A 22855-nucleotide genomic window follows, 5' to 3' on the forward strand; every position below is an offset into this window, starting at 1 on the left:
CCTGAGCTTTTGCTTGCATTGTGCTGCTGCCTCTATGCAATGTAATGGCTTCAAATATGTAAAAAAGACAAAATAACTAGAGCACTGTGTTATTTTGTTTTTTTTTTTTTTAACTCATAGGCCATTTGAACTCTGTCTATTTGGGTATAGCCATTCACTGAATAGTAAATGAATATCTGTAAGGACATCATATAGAAAATATACAATATAAACATTTTAACGTTTAAATTCTTAACCTAATCTACATATTAAGTAGGTAAAAAGACTAACTCTAAATGCATCTGAAATTACATAATAAACTTTACTTCTTGGTATTTCACCTTTTGTATAAAAATTATTCTTCCTCATTCCATGGTTAATTACTGCCTGCTTTAGTCTGGAGGCACAGTATAATACTAAATAATTCATTTTGTTATGGCCTTCCTGGTATTGCCTACAGCCTACCTTTAATAACTTTCTGTGGTGATTTCATTTTTTTTCTCCATGTCTCTTTCTTCTCACATTACTGTCTTATTTCAAATGATATACCGTATGCTAGTGTTACGAGGTGCTTCTGCTTATCTCTCTAGGTAATTCTGTGCCCGTAAACATGTTTCTGTTCACTCCCAGATGTCTTTTTTTTTAGCTGCAGATAGTCTGGATGTTCCTCAAACAACATCCTGTCCTCTGAGAATGGCTTTGACCCAAGGTCAGGAGTTTCCATAGACACAGAGTCCACAACGCCTGAAACAGCTTGCTGTGTGAGAAAGACCTCATCTTTCCGTAATGCCTGTGTATGAAAATGTGAATGCTGCAGGAAATCCGCAGCAGTATTGCGACGGTGCAACTGTAGGCCATGAGAATGCAAAGACCGGTGGCAAAGGCCCTAGAAATGACTATCGCAGAAAAGCAGATGAGTAAACACTGTACGGCAGGCTTTTTCACACACTTTCTTTTGGTTTTAAAATGTTTGCATCTCCACAAACCCTGTTCCTTAGAGTCCTTGCTGGCTAGATAATGTTTCATATTTCCACTGTGAGGAGTGTACACAAATGGAGAAATAAATACCATACCCTTGGAATCCTGGCCTGTATAACGATGAATTCATTGACCCCTATAGCACTGGTTAGGTAATGAAGATACAAGGCCCTCTCTGAATGGTCAGGGGTCATGACAGTGATTCACTGCAGGCGAAGAACTTTGATTTACAACTCTGTACATCACTTAAGTGAGATACATTCTTAATGAACAGCAATGCACTTAGCGCGATGACCTCATGGTAATCCACTCCTACTCAGACCTAACAGTAACTGTTACAGTGGTAAGCTTTTGCTCAGTGTGTGACTCTTCACTTCTAGAAACGGAAAAAGTAATGGAGAGAAGAGAAACAGAAGCCAAGATCTAAACAGAATACACAGATTGTAGAGATCAGAGAGAAGCAAGACAAAAACCAGCTGTTGAACCATAATATTAATCCACATATTCAGCTAAGGTAAGAAGTACACAGTAGAGCGCATATAACGCGGATGACGGAGCCCAAACTTTCATGCTGCGTTATAAGTGAGTCCATGTTGTAACGAGTTTCCGGTTTTGATGAAGGTTGAAGAAAGTTTAACTTCAGTTTGCTGCTGAGAAAAGATTAAGGTTAGTAAAAGCATCCATCCATGCAGATGTGTGAGGGAAAATAAGTGATACGTTGCAGCATTTGTAATTACAAAAAACACTGAATAAAGTGCAATTCAACAATTCTTGTTTTTATTTTGCAAATTAGTATCCCAACATGTGAGCAATTTCAAGCCATACTGCTTTGGACCAAAAGAGTAAAGTTACACCGAACAATCGCAGAAATAAAACGCTTTACAATACGAGTGACAAAAGCAACACAGATCTGCTTGGTATCGTTCAAAAGGTTTTCTCAAAATATTAACATTTTTATTTATTTTTTTTTCACCTTAGGTCTGTATTATGCTAATTGATATATTACATAAATTTACCTTTTGACTTTAGGAAATGTGTTTGGGAACCACCCAGATTTGAAACAAAGAACTGAAAAAGAACTGATCAAAAAATATTTGGGGTCCAAGCTCTGACCGCGTTATATGTGATCCCGCGTTGTATCGGGTCTATAGTGCATATAATGTGGGGGTATAGTTTTTTCCCCTTTATAACTTTCCACATGCTGACAATGTTCTGTTGACCAGTAGTTAGACATTCACACCAAAAATGCCAACTGTTCATCAGTTGGTCAAATCCATTTACTGTAAATACTGTATGTAAAAACCGTAGGTTTTAGCCGCCTGTCTAGACACATTAGGGAAGGGGTGGTTCCCACCCCCCGTACATTTGATTTTTGGTAGATGGAGCAGGTTAGTTATTACATCCTAGATGCTGAAGACCCTTTTCTTTTGTTTTGTTTCATAGCTGGGTAGTCTACCAACTTAAGTTAGTTTGCTTTGGTACTGTCTTAGTTCCTGTTTCCCTTCACCAGCGTCTTTGTGTTCTGTAAATATTGTAAACAGTCACTTGGACATCTGCATCTACTTGTACAATAAAAAAAAAAAAAAAAAAAAAAAAAACTTGCATGTAAGCACTTCCTTGTTGTATGTATGTTTTTGGTGGCTCCTTGCTACCACTCATCATCACTCACCTGATGTTATGCCCTAGTCACCCCTAGTTGCCTGGGGGCGTAACAGCATGGATAGGGTGGACTGGGTTTGCTAAAACAAGCCAGCTTTCTGCTGTTTCTGTGCTGTTTCTGTGAATGGCTGAACTGTGCCTCTTCGTCCTTGTTTGCTGAGGGCTGGCTGACTGCGGTGTGTGCCTTGTCTCTCCTTCTGATGAGCGAAACAAGGGTATCGTTGAATGACCTTTTGCAATTCTGCCAAATTGGTTACACTCTGCATTTGAAGGTTCGAACAGCCAGTCAAGTGCTCACTAGATTTTGTTCTTTCCTTTTTAGACCCATAGGCGAGGTGGCTGCCTCTTCACCTGGCCCACTGCCTGGCCTCTGGAATCCAACTGAAAACACAGCAGTAGATCATACTCACAGAAACAATTTGTAATTCAAATACTATGAATGCATTAACATTTTGACTAAACTAAATATTTATACACTAAATGTACTTGTATACTTTGCCAAAAATTAACCCTTGATGTTTCTTAAGGGATTATTTCAGAATAAACACCTAAAGAAACTGAAGCAAAGTACATATGAATTTAATTAAATGATTTTATTTACATCACAATAATGAGACCTGATATTAATGTTATATTGATTTTAATACAATACATTACAACTGCTGGTTCTGGTTTTGACATTCTGCATATGTTTTTCTTAGATAAGTCTATAATCGAATCCAACTCATGGGACCACTTGGTTTCCAATGCAAGGGAGGAGCAAAAGTGGTCTGTCAGTGCCTTCACCCATGTATGTCTGGGGGTTGTAAACAGGGAGAAACATACAAACTCCACACACCCTGAGGTAGACTTGAAGCCTCCACCCACCAAGCAGCTCAAGGGCCATGAGATATTGGCTTAACCTGCTGCATCATAGTGCTCCCTGATGTCTGGAAGAAGCATACAAAATGCCAGTGATGGTAGCCATGGTAAAAAAAGGTCTTTCTTATCTCAAGTAAACAAGTAGCATACATCTATATTTCTGCAAGAGTAATTTGGTTTCCATTACTTTGTCTTAATATTACTATTTGTGTTGAGTCCATTTAGTCGGTCAGCTGATGGTTTTCGGCAGGTAGTGATACCGTTAGCTAGATTTTCACTGCTCCACCTAGTGGACATCTGGGTAGAGCCATGCCATCTCTGGCAAAACATTGCAGGCTTCCCTTCTATAACACAGGGTTCTTCTACAAGAGTTTGGAGTTACATGCAAAAAATAAATTCTATCGTTACAAGAAAGGATCAGTAGAATCCTTCCATTATTAATAATTGCTTGTTCAGTGCAGAATTACAGTACTCTGAAACTTATGACAGAAGCATAGGCCACAAGGCGGGGTACTCCTTGCTTGGAACATGTAATTTACACACGCATACACAAACTATAAATAATTTAGACTTAACAGTTCACACAAAATACACGTCAGGACTGTAATCGAAAACCAGACTTACTGGAGAAAGCTCACACAAAGGCAGGGAGAAATAGAGGCGGATTCACACACTATGGCCCCCAAAAACAACAGAATAACTTGAAAACAAAAAGAGAAAATACTTTCAGATAAGTGGGAAAGGGATTTTTAAAGAAGAAAAAAAAAAACACTACACAAATATGTCCTATGGTAAGGGATGTTGAACACCAAAGTTTTTATTGCATAGCAAATAAAAGTTTTATTTGGACTGTGGGAGGAAACTGGAGCATCTGGAATTCCATATATAAGCTCAAAGTTCATACTGGTGGTGCCCATGAACTGTACTGGAATACCAGTCTGAACAGCTCATACTGGCTTCCTTGTTGTGACTGTGACTTCATGTATTAATGGGAACCCACTATCTGTCCCTTGATGACCTCTGACTGGGTCGTCTCCCATATATCTCTGCTCTTAATTCAAACCAGATGTAGTTCAACAGGAAACTATGCAGTAAATATACATTTCACTAATATGCTACTTTTATCCATTTGTGTAAAACTGACTGTATACTAGTTTGGGTAATGATTGCATTGTCCAGCAAAATTTGAATCAAAAATTTTTATTCTGCTAACAGAAGGTGTAATTAATGCCTTTTTACCTGACGCTGAGCACAGCATCCTCCCTTCCTTTTGTCTCCACCTTCCACTGAAGTCATGACACCTGGAGGGATTAACACTCCAATCCAGGGGACAAAAATACATTACATCTCAAAATGCACAAGCAGCTACAATTTTGTATAAAAATAAAGCTAGTCTTTTATTAATTAATTAACAAAATGAAATTTGTAAGCTTTTAAATCTAAATTCAGAGCAGATATATTAATAACAATATTTATATTAATATCAGTATTTCAGCTCTCTGTATTTCTACATTTTTGTGTTTTTATGTATCTTCTTTTTGTGTTTTTTTTTTGTGTGTTTATGGGAATAAAATATGGAATACATTTAGCAGAATTTAACCTTTTAATTACTTTGACTCATTTTTGATTGGAGAGGTGTCCTTGAAAATATTAAAATACATAAAACTTTCCTTTTTGTCCATCAATCCTTTCAAACTCAGAATTGATGAGTGCTCACCGCAATTGCTGCTTATTTGAACTTATGCACTGTCTCAAAGGATTAAACACTGAGCAAAACTCATCAGGTATTACGTTTTATATGGTGTTACATCATTTTCAGTACATTTATTTACAGGTGTAATTTTATTCGCGGCAACATAGAAAGTATTAATATTTACTCAGCCCCGGAAGCTTCGTGATTAGATAAAGATCAAATTTAAAAAAAAAAAAAAACAATTTTTGCTGTCCCTGTGTTTAACAGCAGATACTGGTAGCTTTTGTCTGATTATTTGGTTATGGGGTTTATGCCACAGGTTTTAAAAACAGGAATTTCACATAAAAATGATTAGTATTATTCATCATCACATTGATTTGTACAAATACTATGGAATTTAAATGCTCTTGGATTAGAGAATTACTTTGCAAGAAATTTCTTTCATGTTGGTTCTGAATTTCAGTGGGAAGCAGAATTTATGCATTGATTTACATAATATGTTGTGGTATCTCACCTGCAATCCTTGTTTTCTTACGTCAGTTAATGTCTTCATTTATGTTACAACAGAATTCTTAAATTATACATTTACTTTAAAAAGGAAAGTCACTTTCTAGGTTTCCTGCCTCGGTTTCACATTTATTCTTGAACTCATCAAAAGAAAAAGTATAGTGTAGTTGATAAAAATGCTCACTTATTACAGGAGTTTGCAAACTTCCAGGTTTGTCCTTTGTCAGAAACAAAGAAAGGACCAGTACTTAAGAGAATACAACAACCAATTATAGATGTATCATCATTCCATGGTAAACGCAAAGAACATATGACCTTTTCAAATTTCAGTAAATTCCCTGAGGACAGCTTTGACCTAGATTATGTACATACTCACATGGGGCAAAACAAAAAAAATGTAAAACAAAATGCATACTATATATCAACCACTGGGTTTTAATATTCCAGCAGTTGTGGGTGATTTGTGGCTCTGCCATAATGTAACGGTGCTCCGTGATTGTAAATAGTTAGAGTATGTGCAACTGGTGTTGGGCAGTTATGGGAGGATTGCTGACCAACTTGTTGCTCTTTATGGTCATATTTCTGTAAGTTGTGAGTGTCATTGCTGAACCATGCCTAAGTGCAATACAGCTCATGATCCTACATGATGTCTTCTGAGCCATCCATAAATAACCCTGTGAACGGTATGCTCCATGCATGGTGTCAGAGTATAATGGTTTTTTGCCTGGCTGTTATACAAGCAGATAGCTACAATCTGCTGACTAAAACTACAGACAGCACATGACAGTTATGGGAAAGAATGTATGAAATCAGTGAAGAAGATTTTAGCCAAATCCACGTACATGACATTGAGCGATAATAGGTGGACCAAATAGTATATATATATGACCACACCAGAATAATTATTATCATAACCATTAATGCAACAGTTGGCATAATCAGTGTTTCAAGATGAAGCTTTTGCACTTCTGACCTTGTGGAGCTCTTGCTTTTTCACTTATTCACATTTCATTAAATTGAGAACCAATTTAAGGACCAGAAGGGTTTCACCAAATGAATGATTGTCTTTAATCCTGTCATATTGGTTGGATTTGGGGTAGCGATATTTGGCATTATGAAGCAAAAAAGGAAACAGGAAAGGAATATTGAAAGATGCTAGAGGACTCAGTGTATATAGGCACCTGGGTTGTTCAGGAAGACGGAGATCTTACTGGCTACATCATCCAGCTCATTGGTGTTGGTATACTTAAGCAGATTATATGAGCGGACAAAATAATGCCTAAGGTAACGCTGGCTGACACACTTGAAGAGCTTTCTGGTCAGTCGCAGTACGCTCTCCCTCAGGCTCCTCCAGTCCTTGGAGCAGGGGTACTTCTCACAGGTCCAGAATAATAGATTCTGTCAGGGAAAAGGGACTGGTGTTAAGGCTAGTGGCCAATGAATTCTGTGTTCTAAGAGTAGACTTGGTGCCATGAATCCTTGTATTGGTTCCTGGAGGGGTTTGACAATGACGACCATAATTCATCTCTTTTGGGCCTACTTAGCTTGTGCTTCCTAACAGTTACATAAATTTGTACCACAGTATCTGCCGAGATCATCTAGGTGTTTTCTATGTGACTCAATCCTACAAGCAGCTAATGCAGCAATGTGTTGCAGGAAAGTGGCAGAAGAGTAGATCCTCAATTTAATTGATCAGAGTTAAATGGATTTCGCATGTAATGGACAAAATTCTATAGTCAATATGTTTGCAGGCTACTTCCCATTATTTCATATTGATACTTAGGTACTTCTTCGTAATAGTCCATTTGATATGTTAGTAGATATGTACTTTGTCACGCCAGCTGTCAATGTGATGCATATCTAGCACAGAGATTTATTTTTTTTATTATTATTTTCAAGTAAACGATACGTAATATGCGTGGCAAAATCTGTCATTTGTCACTTAGGCAAAATGTAGGTATCATTCCTCTTCAAAAAAAAATATTATTTAAAAGACTTTAGATTTCATATAGACTCTTGTGGAAACATTTAGATTTAACCGACATTTAACAATATCAGACAACCCCTCCCCCCAATTAGTCTATTAAATTAAAGTCATACCCTTATCAACAAACAAGCTGTGCTTTAATAATGCTGTGTTTATGTCTAAAGCACTTTGTCTGTTAAATGGACTTTTGCTTACTCTGACTTGTACACCTTTTTGGAGAAAAGTGCCTACTGAATGAATGCACACGTAAATGTAATTCTGGGAGTAAGTGTAAAAGCTCTACATTGTGGGTGCTCCGGTTACAGTGGGGCAATGGGCATGCTGGTTTCCCCCTGACTGCTGTCAGAATCATGGTTTTGCTGGGAACTAACATCATCTTCAGATACTTGGGGGAACCAGTTGCAGAATGCAGCTCAAGGTAACTGGAACAACATGCAGAAACTCTAGCCCTCAAGGACTGAAGTTTCATGACCAAAGCTTGTGAGATACCTGCAAGTGGTAGGCTGTGATGACAGGTTTATTGCCTGGACACCAGATGTCCTCTTTCAGTTGCCGAACAATACGGTAAGACTTTCTGCGGCAACCACCATCTTCATCGGCGCCTCCCAGGAGTACCTGCTCAGCTCGGGAGAAGGACAGGAGCCAGTGGTAGTTGGAGGTGGCCAACAGATTGAATCCGAAAGACTGTGGGGGGAAAGTACAATGAAGTACAACCATTCATTTGCTTTCATGTGAGAAAATCAATGTTGGTTGATAAGGAACATTTGTTCAGTGTTGACTGGATATGCATCCTCTTACCTTAATGCAGCGAGCTCGCTCCATAGAGGGCCAACGTTTCAGCAGTCTGGGCCAGTGAGCCTTTCGAGGCCAAGAGTTGATCAGCTCCACAGCTGGCACCAACTCCACCTCAATTTGAGCCTCAGATGTATCCACTGCAAGACGGACCACTGAGCCCAATGTCTCCAGAATGGTGACCTTGTCTTGAGGAGAAATGAAGCCATTAGCATTATTATGCATTTATGATATTCAGTGTGTCAGTACATGAATGTAGTTGCACGTGGATCAACCATTTGTGCATGGTGTGCGTGTGTATGTGTGTGTGTGTGTGTGTGTGTGTGTGTGTGCGTGCTTCTAAATCAAAAGCTTAGTGGTAAGTATTTTGATTATCTTATTAAGATTATGTACTCTCTCTCAGCATTACATAATCTGCACAGCATTACCAGCACTAGAAGGTCATCTGTGACCAATTAGAGGAATCACCAAAAAGCTGACTTTTATTAAATAAAACCTCAGCTTTGCTTATTTTTAGTGAATGTAAACAGGTATCCAGTCAGAAACGGTTTATTAATTCTTCCCCATTGAACTTCAGTGAGCATTTTGAAAATGAACAATAACTAAAGACAAAAGTTAATCATTCTCCTTTAGGACAAACTTCAACCTATTTTTCCATATTTCTTCTTTTGCGCACCTGAATTCTTTTTAAAGCAATATTTGCCATCTAGAATATAAAAGGTTGTCTCGTTGGTCATCGTCAACCGACAAAAAAATCAACCAGGTAGCCTGTTAGCTAGGGAATCTATGAAATCCTGCACCTATTGGAATTATGGGGTAAATTGGGAGTAAACTGTGATTGAGTGATTAAATTGCCATTTTACTTTCAAGGACTTCAAATAATGTGTTTAATTAACGTGGTCTTTTGACCACATCTATACATAAATGTATATATACATAACTAGTATGTTGCAGTATATAGTGCTATATTTGTAGGTATATTTGGCTTTATGCCTCTGGACTTGCTGACGCTGGCACACAGTGGTGGGACCTATAAATTGTGAATGTGTTTATGAGGATATATGGATTGTGAGAGGGACCATGAGGGACACCAGCATACTTCATTAGCGGTGTTCGACTAAATGTTCCCTGAGGCTGAGCAGTACGCCACAAGAAAAATATTGAGATAAAATGCACAAAGTGGCACGACCACACTTAATTTGATGCTACTTTGACACACGGTGCAATTAAAGATCACATATTTGTGCCTGGAACATTTATTTGATTCTACTGTACCACTCTGGCTCTGGGTTGCACATTATTTCACCCTCACTGCTCATTGTTATGATTTATAGCTTGTGACAGAATAAAACAAACAAAAGTAACAGGACCTGAAATGTTCATATTGCACCGCTCCCTGCACTGGGCGTGTGAAACAGCAGGATGTGCTCTAAATATGCAGTGAATAAGCTGCACCTCCCACTGTTTTTGGAACTCGATTTTCCTATTAGAGATCACACTGTGGTTCTAGGAACCCAAATGTGAACAGATCTGGCACTTGCAGTATCACTCGGATAAACTTTTCTTAAGCACATCTATACTGGGCACCAAACACTTTCGCATTTGGTAAAGCATAGTGTCTGTACACGTTGAGGTTTCCTTTCTGCTCGCGTCATCCCTGACAACCGGCTTTTGTTTCGGATTTTCTTTGTTCGCAGTGTGCTCGATAAAAATGAAGCCATTTACTGAGGTTAGAAGGAATAAAATTAGGATTCTATCATATTTTCGGAACACAAATCTCTCATTGTGCTTCGTTGTTTGTGTGTGTGTGTGTGTGTGTGTGTGTGTGTGTGTCTTTTTTTTTGAGCTGCTCAGTTCACACATCCACAGTGATCACACTGACTTGTCAGGGTCAGTCAATAGATACTGTTCTCTCGCACCACTGAACTAACACAAACCACATAGGAATACTGGGTGAACGCAGCTTCGTTTTAACTCTCCCGAGGGCTGAAATTGAATCCAGTGCTGCTAAAAGCTTTTTGAGCTTAGCCATAAAGGTTTGTGTCCCCAGTCCACTCTATTTATATACTTCGTTTACCCATGGAGGCCCATTTCTTTGCATATCAGTCATCCTGGTCTTCCCTATAGGTCATGTTCCTTATGCTTTATGCAGTTCTAAGAGACAATATTAATGTACGGACATTAAAGGAAAACAATATGGAGAACTGAAATGTCAACTGTACACTTAAACCTCACATCCTTATGTCTTAGATTTGAATACAGCATGTTATAGGGAAGATGCGGGCGCGGTGTCGCAGCGGGTTTGGCCGGGTCTTGCTCTCTAGTGGGTCTGGGGTTCGTGTCCCGGTTGCGGTGCCTTGCGATGGACTGGTGTCCCGTCCTGGGTGTGCCCCCCCAAAGCCTTGCGCCCTGCGTTGCCGGGTTAGGCTCTGGTTTGCCGTGACCCCACTTGGGACAAGCGGTTTCAGTCAATGTGTGTGTATGTTATGGGGTTTGGATCCTCTGGGCAACTCACTGGACATATTGCAGGCCTTGATGGCTTCCTCCAGGTGCTCCTTAAAGATGCTCACTAACTTGGCAGGCACAATGTCCCCTTCAATCGTGACATGGGAGTCATGCCATTCCTGGGAGGAGTTGAGGAAACACTCCAGTTCCAGCCACTGGTGCAGCTTCTCGGGCTCTCTGACGGGGGACAGCAGTCGCGAGCCGTTTAGCGTGTAGTAGCGCCACTTTTGGGCGCGGCGCTCCCTGTATCCCACCAACCCCCGCAGCGGTACAGTGATGAGGTACAAGGTGGGCGTCAGCACCTGGGGGAATATGCAGTGAATTATCTAATACGAATCAATAAGTATAGACTTATGAAACACTGCAATCCAAGAAAATGGACTTTGATCCCTCTTTCAGAACCCTCGTGTCTCATATCAGTCCAGCAGGTACCCAAACAAACTGTTCTTTGTTTAGCGGTTACCAGGGTGCCAGTGAAAGATACAGAGCAAACTGTCTGCTTGTTTCTTGGGTCTCCCGCCAGATTGTTCCATTTGATGAAGTAGGTTTTGTGGAAGTGTTTTTGTTATATCTCATGTCTAACAGGATGCTCAGTGTCTAACCTTCTACCATCAATACTCTTCCATATTCATTACTGAAAAAAGACCATGTGGTAATCATAATCCTGACATTGATTTGAAACAATTTTTTTTTTAAAATTTTTCTTTAATGTAATTCTTCTACTTTTAATTTCTCCTAACAATACTCACTGTAAAGATAGTAAGGGTGTTAGAATTTATTACAGGACCACTGTTTGAAAGGTAGGTTTTTTTTTTTTTTTAATTTACACACATGCATGTACAAAAACATGAATATCTCACAAATATTAAAAAAACATCCAAACTCTTTTATACAGAAAAAAAAGATTAAATGTGAACTGAGTATGGACTGTGAATACATGCAAGACATGCTTGAGCAACGTTAAAAACAGTTATGGATTATGCATCTGTTTCAACCCAAAAGGAATATCGTGAAGGGATAAGATTTTGAAAAATGTTCTGAAAATGTGCATCCCAGTGGTTGTTTCAAAGAGTGTAAGATATGATGACCATTGTCTGTATATCTCATAATGTTTCTCAGTTGTTAAATGTATCAGATCACTAAAGGAACAACTTTTTTTTCTCCAAGGATATTGCTTAGCAATGCTGTTTCCACCTACCTGAATAGCAGGACTGTATGTACACCTTCCCCTAAGCAAAGTGGTCCATTTGGCTACTAATGCAGGTTGATCCTGAAAAGAATACGTAAAATAAATATATGTATACTTTTAATGGCGTAGAAACTGACACCTTTTGTGAAGAATACCTACTTTGAGGCTGTCATTGTACATGCCCGAGCTGCTGATCGACTGGAAGCGACTGTCCTTGCTGCTGACCTCAGAAGTCAGGTCCCTGATGATTTTCTGGACCTCCTCCACTGATTTGGAGACCTGCCGATGTCTGAGGTCCACCTGCGGAGAACAAAATGAAGTGTGAAGGCTCCGAAAAACTGCAAAATGAACAGGAAAAGTGTGGTGTTACCATTTAAAGGAGAAGGACGTTGGCACCTTTAGGAAGACAAAAAGCATGGCTGCCTAATTGATAACTTTGCAGATTTGTCTTCACTAAATATTACATATCCTATCTGGGTGCATGATGGAAGTGCATATTAAATAGCAAGCACCAGATTGATTAAAAGGCAACTGACTGGACATGACCTGACTTTATTTGGTTATTTTTAGCAGGCTCAAATAAATACCTAAATCAATCAAAACATCTGAATCCCAGCAGTGAAAGCAAATGAACAAATAAAGATGCCCCAAAGTTAATTGAGACAGGTTTAAACCACCTGGATCGTGTTTTATTAAGGTTTTCGGGCTCAAACCCCAGCTGGTGCATCAACCTGAGCTCAGGTGTTTTAAGTGGAGCTTGTTTATTTCTACCACATGAGGCCCAAAGGGGCCTGGGTCCAAATCACAGAGACAGTAAATACACATATCGCAATGTCTTCCTGGGCTATTGCATAGGCTGTCTCTCGAGCTTTCTGTCTAATGAACGCAATTCTAAATATAGCAGAAAAACTGATGTGCCACATGAACTCCATTATGTTCTTATGAGACTACACTTTGTGAGACAAAATTTAAAAAAAAAAAGAAAAAAATCATTTCGGTTTCAGTTGCCTCAAGAATTTCAGTACTTACATTATTTCATCTTTACTACAACCAAATACAATGTATGCTGCTCAAGAAGTGTGTGGAAAAGCTATAACAATTACTAATTATTGCTAGTATTTGTAACGATTACCTGATTTTGTAAGTAGTGGTCCAGGTCTTCATCCGTGAACTCTGCCATTTTGGGTATTCATTCGATTTTTGCTCCCTGTCTTCCATCCAAATAATTTAGTTTTTCTTGGAACTTCTTTCTCCCTCTGCAACTTTCTCGTCTCTATAAGTAAATTGTTCAGTCACGCTAAGGACTCCTCACACCAGTAGGTCACCTCTTACATTTTCCAGAGCCCACTTTATCTGTACGCTGCACTACTTCAGTCCATTAACAACAGCAGGTGACACATTTAGGTCCACATAGAAATTATTGTGTGTCTCTCCACTTCACTGTATAATTTCACATGACACAGGCAGGACTGAGGGTTGAGCCCTTTAAAATAGAACCATTGATTTCAAACCATTGATTTTACAAACCAAAAAAGCCTCCATGGTCCTCTAGATCTACAGTGTCCCAACAACTAAATACAGTATATAGTGTTGCTTTAAATTATGTGAACCCTATAGGAATGTAGAAATGGTTATTATTCTTTCATAAAATATTAAAACACACACACACACACACACACACACACACACACACACACACACACACACACACACACACACACACACATTTTCAGAACCGCTTGTCCCATATGGGGTCACGGGGAACCGGAGCCTACCCGGCAACACAGGGCACAAGGCCAGAGGGGGAGGGGACATACCCAGGACAGGACGCCAGTCCGTCGCAAGGCACCCCAAGCGGGACTCGAACCCCAGACCCACCGGAGAGCAGAACTGCGGTCCAACCCACTGCACTACCGCACCCCCAATATTAAAACAAACTTATAAAATTTAAATCTCGACATAAATGTACAAAGTTGATCAATTTTTCATTTACACACTTGATTCTACTTACCTACTCGGTTTTATCAGTGCAGTTTGGGCTTCACTCATTTTTGCATCTGCATTATTTCTGCTTTTCTACCACATGCATAAATTCCTCTAACCAACATATAAAATTACTAATTGCACACCTATTGCATCAGATGAGAAAGAGTGCTTCTTGTTAAAGAACAGTTTTGTGACAAAACTAAGGGACACAAATGGTTCAAATACTTTCAAGCAGGACTGTATATAACACACATGTTAATAAGGCAATTTTTTTGTGTATCTGTGTGTGCCCACCCATCCATCCATCCATCCAACTGTAAAAACTACTTGTCTATTAATTGCACTCCATGGAAACAGATAAAATGATTACCTGACATTGACTTGTTCATTGGAAAGAACAGAAATGAGTTGCCCAGTATTGTATAAGAATCTCACTAAGATCCAATAAAATCAAAGTTTCTCACTCAATCAGGATAATGAGGGTGCAGTATGATCATCCAGTCATTATGTAAATGTATTGCTGCTGCTCTGCTTCACCTGATGGATGATTACACACATTGTGCTTGTAGGGAAGGTGATTATACAAACACTGTACAAATTTAGACCATAATGAGATCCTCCAGACTAATGTGCTTTCTTATGTGCATATAATTAAATAGTAAAAGCAAGGTAAGGCTAGAAGAAAAAACCCATCAAAATTATTCAGATCTGCTGAAAACATTATTTCAAAGTTTATGAGAAATTGAAGAGTAGAAGGAACAGAAGTTAATGGAGAAATGATTATTGACTATTTTGGTACCAAGGCTTCAGATTCTACCTTTTGCTTTCCACATGAAGCATTCCTCTTCTTTTTCTGAGTTTGTTCTATTAAAATTTCCCTGGGATTTCGTTCTGAGTAAATCACAACAGTTTCTCATTTTTAACCTCATTGTGACATACTGTATGGTGGCACTACACCACACAACTGAATATTCAGTTTTGCATGTTGTTCCTCAGAGGGAAAAAAAAAAAAAAAAACCTGACATATACCCTGCAAAGCTGACTACTTTGCATATGCAAATGTGATGGAGTGGTACTGTACTGAATTTTGAAATGTTCACATTTTGAAAGTTAATGGTGTCATGACGGGGGTGCGGTGGCGCAGTGGGTTGGACCGCAGTCCTGCTCTTTGGTGGGTCTGGGGTTCGAGTCCCACTTGGGGTGCCTTGCGGCGGACTGGCGTCCCGTCCTGGGTGTGTCCCCTTCCCCCTCCGGCCTTACGCCCTGTGTTGCCGGGTAGGCTCCGGTTCCCCGCGACCCCGTAAGGGACAAGCGGTTCTGAAAATGTGTGTGTGTGTGGTGTCATGACATTTTATCCATAATACTTATATTATAGATAAAATTATGGACATGTACCTTGCTCAAGGGTAGGATTCAAACCTGCGACCTTTGGGTCTAAAAGTAGCTAACCACTACTCTACCAGATGCCCAACTTTCCTTACATTCCATCATTTTCTATGTCCCTAAAGCAACTATGGTTGCTGAACTGATCAGCATGAAATCTGCACTGGATTGTTCTTGCATTACAAAGTTTCTTTAAAGAATTTCTGCATTAAACAGTATTTTTGCCTGAAGCTTGCAGTTTTTCCCCCAAAATTTCACAATGTTTAATTTGTGCTAATGGAGTAGTATCACGGCATCATGTCACAATAGACCAGCACGGAAGATATAACACAGCTTAAATCCTTTAATCCCCAGAGCAGCTGCTTACAGTTTATTGTAGTGTCATTTCAACATTGCGATTTGTGTGAATAAATAGTGCTTAATTTGCTATCAAAAAGGAAGAAGCTCCGTAGATGAGCAGAAAATGTATACAACTCCCTAATAAAACTTGAAACTGAACGACACAGACATTCTTATCCAGACTGCCCTCTTTTTCACTGAAAACTGTGTCAGACCCTGTAATGTAAGACTGTTTCAGAATATTTTTCTGCCTCCCTCCTTTTCATCTCCTTTGCTACAGGAAAAAAAAAAAACATAAGCATGGGAATTGCTCTTATAACAACTACTGCTTTTAGATTTGGCTGTGATTCTCACTGCAAAGGATAAAAAGATTCGTCTGACTGAAAACAATAGTTTACTGTGCATTTAACACACATTTTAAAACATTGCTGTGCAGCATTTTTACATGCAACTTCTCGAAGTATTTCTGATTATCCTGAACAGACGGTAGAAGTGTTGTTAAAGCCAGTTCTACATTGGCATTTACATTTACATTTACTCATTTAATAGCCACTTTTCTTAAAAGTGCATTTCACAGCAGACAAAGAGTTTTACATGCTGTTATTTTGCTTGCACTTATTGTAGCGGCAACACAATGCAGTTGAATCAGTTGTGTTCTAATCCAATTTCTTCCTTATTTCTCCAAATTCTGCCTTGGGGCACTGGCGATGCCCATGCTATTGCATTCTTTCCACAGCAGAAACACATATCCATGGAAACCAGGCACCCCCCTCTTCCCCCACAGCACACACACACACACACACACACACATTCTTATACACATTCCACTGCCCTGAAATATCTGGATTGTTCTCGAAATATGACATAACTGGAGCACAGTGATGTGACCTGACGTGGACAATGACATCGACATGCAGCTGATCATCCTCCCACTTCTCTTATAACACGGTATGCAAAATAGTGCAGACAGGCAGGCAGACAAGTGCAAATATATAGCAGTAGCTGGACAACAATAAATGCAACAACATTACCACCAGTTTTTTAATTTTTTTTTTTTAATCTTACACAAGTTTGTTCATTGCTCCTCAGCTCCTTACAAGGAATATCCAGGTGTGTGTGTGTGTGTGTGTGTGTGTGTGTGTGTGTGTGTGTGTGTGTGTATTCATTTGTTCTCGTCTGCTCCTCTGTTGCACAGCTGCCACTCTCTGATGTTTCCTTGTGTTTGTGTGGGAAGCTGGATGATTTAATGAGGGGAGAGTAAAGCCTGGAATTACTTCAGCATAATATAGTAGCTGCTGCATAAACATGTGAAGTCTAATATTTTTAGAGGTCCCTTTGGATAAAATCATCTGCTGTGCGACTATGTTCATGCAGCAGAATTCTCATGGAAGAGAGCACATTGCTCTACAATTTGAAATACAACACACCATTGAATAGGCTGCAGCCTGTCACACACGAAATGTCACTGACACCGTTAACAAATGCACTTTCACACACGTCTATATTTGACTCTGGAGTGTAGCAAGGATTTTGAGTTAAGGGGCTTAGGAGCAGAAACTCGATGGCACCCTTGCATCGGATCCAATCTTCAGGTAAAACTCATTATCTCGAATAGAGCACACGGTAAATGACATGCATATAGTCCACATGGACAGCGGACAGACCTGCCCACTGGCATCATGTCATCCGCTCCTATCCAGAACAACAGCTGAAGTACGACAAATGAAGTGGTCACAGTATGGAGCTGTGGAGGTTTGTCTCCCTCTATAGAAAGGAGGGTAATATTGCATGACTGTCATTAGTACTATAGTAAATGATACATCTGCAGGCAAACTGCAAGCAGAGTGGGCTTAAAAGTGTCAGCAGTTTCTCTGTCTTTCTGCTGCGGAGTCAATCAGAAAAGTGCTCATAGTCAGGCTGGCTATTTCTGATTCTTAGACATTTCTTACTTATTTTTTCAACTCTTCAATTTGCTTGCTGCTGTATATGATAAAAACTCAAAACTTGAATATACATTTTGATTTGCTCAACTGATTTTGCGAGAATTCTCTCATGTTACACAAGCTATGGAAACATTAAAGTTTCAGGGATGCCTAGAAATGGTCATCAGATGATATAAAGAAGGACTTGCAAATAACTAGAAAATCCTAATTGGATGTTACACCCTGAGGATATACATACAGTATGACCCGACATTCTTTGTGTAGCTTCACACAGAGTAAAAGTATCAAGTGTAAATAGAGGTAACATCTGGATTGGCCATTATTATTCTCTTACAGCTGTTTTATTCCAAATTCCTTATTGCACCGGCCATCAAATGACAAGTGATTTTTTTAAAAATAACATCAGTGAACAACCAACAACCTCATTATGCAAAGCTGTCTGAATATGTCCATTCAACAGAAATGTGACCAGTTACACTCAATATGGCAACATCTTAATTCAAGAGATGATACAGTATGTGCATTTATGAGGGCATATTGAACATGTCAAGGTAAAGTAGAAAGCTTGGTGTCAGAAGAATTAAAAGCCTTAGTAATTCTGAACTGAATGGCACAATATGCAGTAGTGTGATATGTAGCAGTTTCAAATTACAGTTGCTGTATTATCTTTTTACATTCAGGCTAATTTTATTACTATATTTTAGGGAAGAGAACATCTTCTGTTAGGCAGAACAGCCCAACTCTGAAAGGCAGTTTAGGAAAGTGACACATCAACTCATTTTTTCAATCATATTTCGAAACACATTTCACCCTTTTATTGTACAAACATTAAACACGTTTAAATTAAAATTTATCTTGTTCATACAGCAAAGACAGTTATGTGAGAGAATAAACAGTGCAGAGTGGCACAGTCAAACTGAGGACTGTTTGTTGTTTAATGGCTGAGAAGTAACCACTGTACAAACCCCATTTCTGAAAAAGTTGGGATATTTGCTAAAATGCAATAAAAACAAGAATCTGCGTTTTGTTCATTCTCTTGAACCTTTACTTAACCGACAAAGGGAGAAGGAAAAGATTTTCAATGTTTTTACTGACCAAATTAATATTATTTTGTATATATAAACAAATTTAGAATTTGATGCCTGCAACACACTCAAAAAAGTTGGGACAAAGCCATGTTTACCACTGTGTCACATTACCTTCCCTTTTAATTACACTTTTTAATCGTTTGGGAACTGAGGATACTACTTGTTGTAGTTTTGCAAATGGAATTTTGCCCATTCCTGCGTGATACAAGACTTCAGCTGCTCAACAGTCTGTAGTCGCCGCTGTCCGATTCTCCTCTTCATGAAGCACCATACATTTTCAGTAGGAGACAGATCTGGACTGCTGGCAGGCCAGTCAAGCACACGCACTCTGTGTCTACAAAGACACGCTGTTGATGCACGTGCAGGATGAGGCCTGGCATTGTCTTGCTGAAATAACCATGGACTTCTTGGGAAAAGACGTTGTCTTCATGGCAGCATATGTCTCTCTGAAATCCCAATATACACCTCCATGTCAATGGTACCTTCACGCATATGCAAGTCACCCATGCTGTGGGTACTGATGCACCCCCATACCATCACAGATGCTGGCTTTTGCACCTTTTACTGATAACAGTCTGGATGGTCCTTTTCATCTTTAGCACGGAGAACACGATGTCTGTTTTTTCCCGAAAACAAGCTGAAACGTGGACTCATCTAACCACAGCACACGTTTCCACTGTCCTTCAGGCCATCTGAGACGAGCTTGGGTCCAGAGAACTCGGTGGCGTTTCTGCATAGAATTGACATATGGCTTCAGTCCTTGCGTAACAGAGCTTCAGGTTGCATTTCTGGATTCTGTGTTAAGTGACAACGGTTTTCCGGAGTACTCCCAAACCCATGTGGTTATATTTATCACATCTCATGCAATGCCATCTGAGGGCTCGAAGGTCACACACATTCATTAGTGGTTTCTGGCCTTGACCTTTATGCATTGAGATTTCTCTGGATTCCCTGAATCTTTTCACAATATTATGTACTGTGGATGGTGAAAGACCTACATTCTTGGCAATCTTGCATTGAGAAATGTTCTTCTCTCATGACGTTTGGCACAAAGCAATGAGCCAAGACTCATCCTTGCTTGCAAAGACTGCGCCTTTCATCAATGCTCCTTTTATAGCCAAATATGATTCCCTCCGTCCGTCCAAACCGCTCGCCCCATACGAGGCATGGGGAAACGGAGCCTAACCCGGCACACAGGGCGTAAGGCTGGAGGGGGAGGGGACACACCCAGAACAGCATGCCAGTCCGTCGCAAGGCACCCCAAGCGGGACTAGAACCCCAGACCCACCGAAGAGCAGGACCTGGACCAACCCACCGCGCCCTGTGATTCCCTCACCTGTTACCAATTAACCTGCTTATTGTGGAATCTTCCAAAATGGTGTTACTTGAATATTCTATTAACTTTTCACTCTTATTTTGCCTCTATAAAAAACTTTTTTCAGTGTGTTGCAAGCATCAAATTCTAAATTTGTTTATACGTATTTACAAAATACAATAAAGTTGGTCACCCAAAACATTAAGTAATTTCTTTGTACTTCTGTCAGTCGAAGAAATTAACAATATTAAATAAACAAATTGCAGATTTGTGTTTTTATTGCATTTTAGGAAATTATCCCCGCTTTTCCGGAAATGGGGCTTGTGTAAAGAAAAACCATATTTTCAAATCTGCAACTGGAACACAACAATTCCTCTGAAAACAAATAGCAAGGTGCCAGAAACTGCAAGAAACCACATTTTCTCAGTGCAAATCTTACCAGTGTATGAATGTGCAAATAAAGACATGATTATCTGAGAAGATTTTGTACCCAAGAAAAGAGTCCTGGACTGGATTTCTGGGACATCCCAGTGCTCTCACTTTGCTTCCTTTTCTCTTGCTCCATCTCTCGCTTCCTCTGTCTCTCAATTCTCCTCTCGCGGTCGAGTCTCACGGTCCGGTCCAGCTCTCGTTGGAGGCTGAAGTGGACCATCTGCCTGCTGAGCAGGGGCACGATCAGGTTGAAACTGTCCACCTTCTTATTGAGCTGTACCAGCTCTTTGCTGAAGATCTGGCAACACTGTTCCCACTCAACCTCTTCTGCTGCACTCGGAGGATCCCCCATTTTCCCTCTGGACTCCAAGAGCCTTGTCCGCAGCTTGTCTGCCGTTTCCCGGATCTCCTTGTGTGCCACGATCCACTGTGGCTGGTAGCCATTGTCTATAAGGATGCGGTTGAGGTTGTGGGTCATGGGGTCTGCGTATGGGTTGTGATCAAACTTTTTAAGGGGCTTGCCAGAGCCCTGGAGGTTGCAGAAGTCTCCCCGAGCCATGGACTCCTGGATGAGGTCCTCCACCAGCCGTTCTACAGCCTGAGTGATCTTGACCTGACGGCTGCGCCTGCGCATGTCCCGCGTCACCATAGCACCCTCGTCGTTCGCCGCTGCCCCCTCAAATCCTCGTCTCCTGTACTCCAGCACCTGCTCCGTAGCCCGGTCCATGCGGAACTGTCGATACTGCTTCTCACGCTGGCTGGGCGTGCCAAAGCCCACGCCCTCGTAACTGAGGTACTGTCGGTGCTGGGGAGACTGCCTTCTCATTTTATCATCCTCCTCCGCCTCACCAACACCTTTGGTTTGTTGCCAGGCTTTCTGATGCCTTGCCAAGTGGGCCATAACCGTTCTGTAGGCCTCTTCGATTCGGGAGAAAACAACAGCATCTGCCGTAGGTACCCCCGAGTCGGGGTGGTAGAGCTTGGCCAGGCGGTGGTAAGCCTCCCTCACCTGGGTATGGCTTGGTTCCACACCTTCAGGGAGCTGCAGCAGGCGGTAGCTCTCCCTCAGGCTGTGGCTTATGCGGTGAGCGTAGGCGACGTGGCGCATGGGGCAGCCACTCATGGGCCCTGGGGGTCTCAGGGCCCGGAACGGCTCTCCAGCACACAGCCGCAGTAGCACACAGCGGCTCATCTCCGTCGACACTCAGGGACACACCTGTGTGCAGCTTCAGATCTCAGTACGAGGACCACAGAAGCCCTCCTTCGCAGGACAAGTACCCCTAAGTCTATTTTGTACTAAAAGACACGCCTGGTTTCGGCTCCCTGCATTGCAAAAAGAACTTGTGACAGAGTCTGCACATTCGCAGTGTATACACTTACACTACTGGAAGTAAGGACACTATAGAGATGCCTACGAATGCACACTAATAGGCTGGAACATGGTAAACTGATGCCCAGTCTCCCCAGGAAGGAAACTTTATTAGTAAGTAAATCGAAGGAAGGACGTCCGATTGGCTGTTTTCTGTGAGCGCAGACAGTGAGAGCTCATAATATGACATAATATCGACGCCCTCTCTGCTTAGCCGTGTTTTCGTCCTGTATTTCCAAAGCTTGGCCCCCTCCCACAACCCTTTTCTACCACATTTTTCGGTAACCTTAAAGCCGCCGCTTTCGAGACGTAGGTAAAAACACGATTCACTTCTCAGATTTTCCGTCTATGGTAATGGGAGACGCAATGCATGATGGGATATGTTTTCCCTCCGAGCCGCGGTGCATTGTGGGAGCGCGCTTGCTTGGAAGGAGTGGAGGTCGCGCGTTTGCGTCCTCCTTTGTTTAAAGTGTTTTTGTAGCACATGTGTAGCTTGGCAGAACGAACAGCTTTTACTGATAGCCCGTTAATAAATGGTATAATCGGTGGCCTCGCGGCTTCAGAGACTCAGACTGCCTTACTGTTACTCAGCAATATCATATGAATCCATGATTGATCAAATTGATCTCGGTTTTGAACGTAAAATTTGATTACATGTTATGTATTAAAGTTTATTTTGGTTTATGTCATAATAATAGCAGTCGCTGACCGCAGGTCATAGATATCTTTCCATTTTCTCGACGAAAATTTGGAATGAAGAACAACTTATGACGTACTTCAAGCACCGTAGCTTTCCTCTTCGTCAGTAGACCCTTGAGGCTTGAAATAATTCCTTAGACTGGCGTGTAGA

The 22855-nt window shown here is 40.7% G+C and overlaps 2 protein-coding genes across 2 annotated transcripts; both read right to left on the minus strand.

Annotated features, from left to right (window-relative positions):
* Positions 1 to 6662: 6662 nt before the first annotated feature.
* mab21l3 (mab-21-like 3) lies at positions 6663 to 13330 on the minus strand. The gene is made up of 7 exons (XM_018757997.1): positions 13283 to 13330; positions 12310 to 12516; positions 12160 to 12231; positions 10972 to 11263; positions 8463 to 8644; positions 8154 to 8348; positions 6663 to 7075 (listed from the first exon to the last, which is right to left on the minus strand). The coding sequence occupies exons 1-7, from the start codon at positions 13328 to 13330 to the stop codon at positions 6842 to 6844; spliced, it is 1230 nt and encodes a 409-aa protein (XP_018613513.1). The 3' UTR covers positions 6663 to 6841.
* A 6852-nt stretch (positions 13331 to 20182) lies between these two features.
* dnajc28 (DnaJ (Hsp40) homolog, subfamily C, member 28) lies at positions 20183 to 22342 on the minus strand. Its single transcript, XM_018758158.2, has one exon. The coding sequence runs from the start codon at positions 21826 to 21828 to the stop codon at positions 20674 to 20676; it is 1155 nt and encodes a 384-aa protein (XP_018613674.2). The 5' UTR covers positions 21829 to 22342; the 3' UTR covers positions 20183 to 20673.
* Positions 22343 to 22855: the final 513 nt, after the last annotated feature.

The sequence above is a fragment of the Scleropages formosus genome, chromosome 12, assembly GCF_900964775.1.
Source record: "Scleropages formosus chromosome 12, fSclFor1.1, whole genome shotgun sequence".
NCBI lineage: Eukaryota > Metazoa > Chordata > Actinopteri > Osteoglossiformes > Osteoglossidae > Scleropages > Scleropages formosus.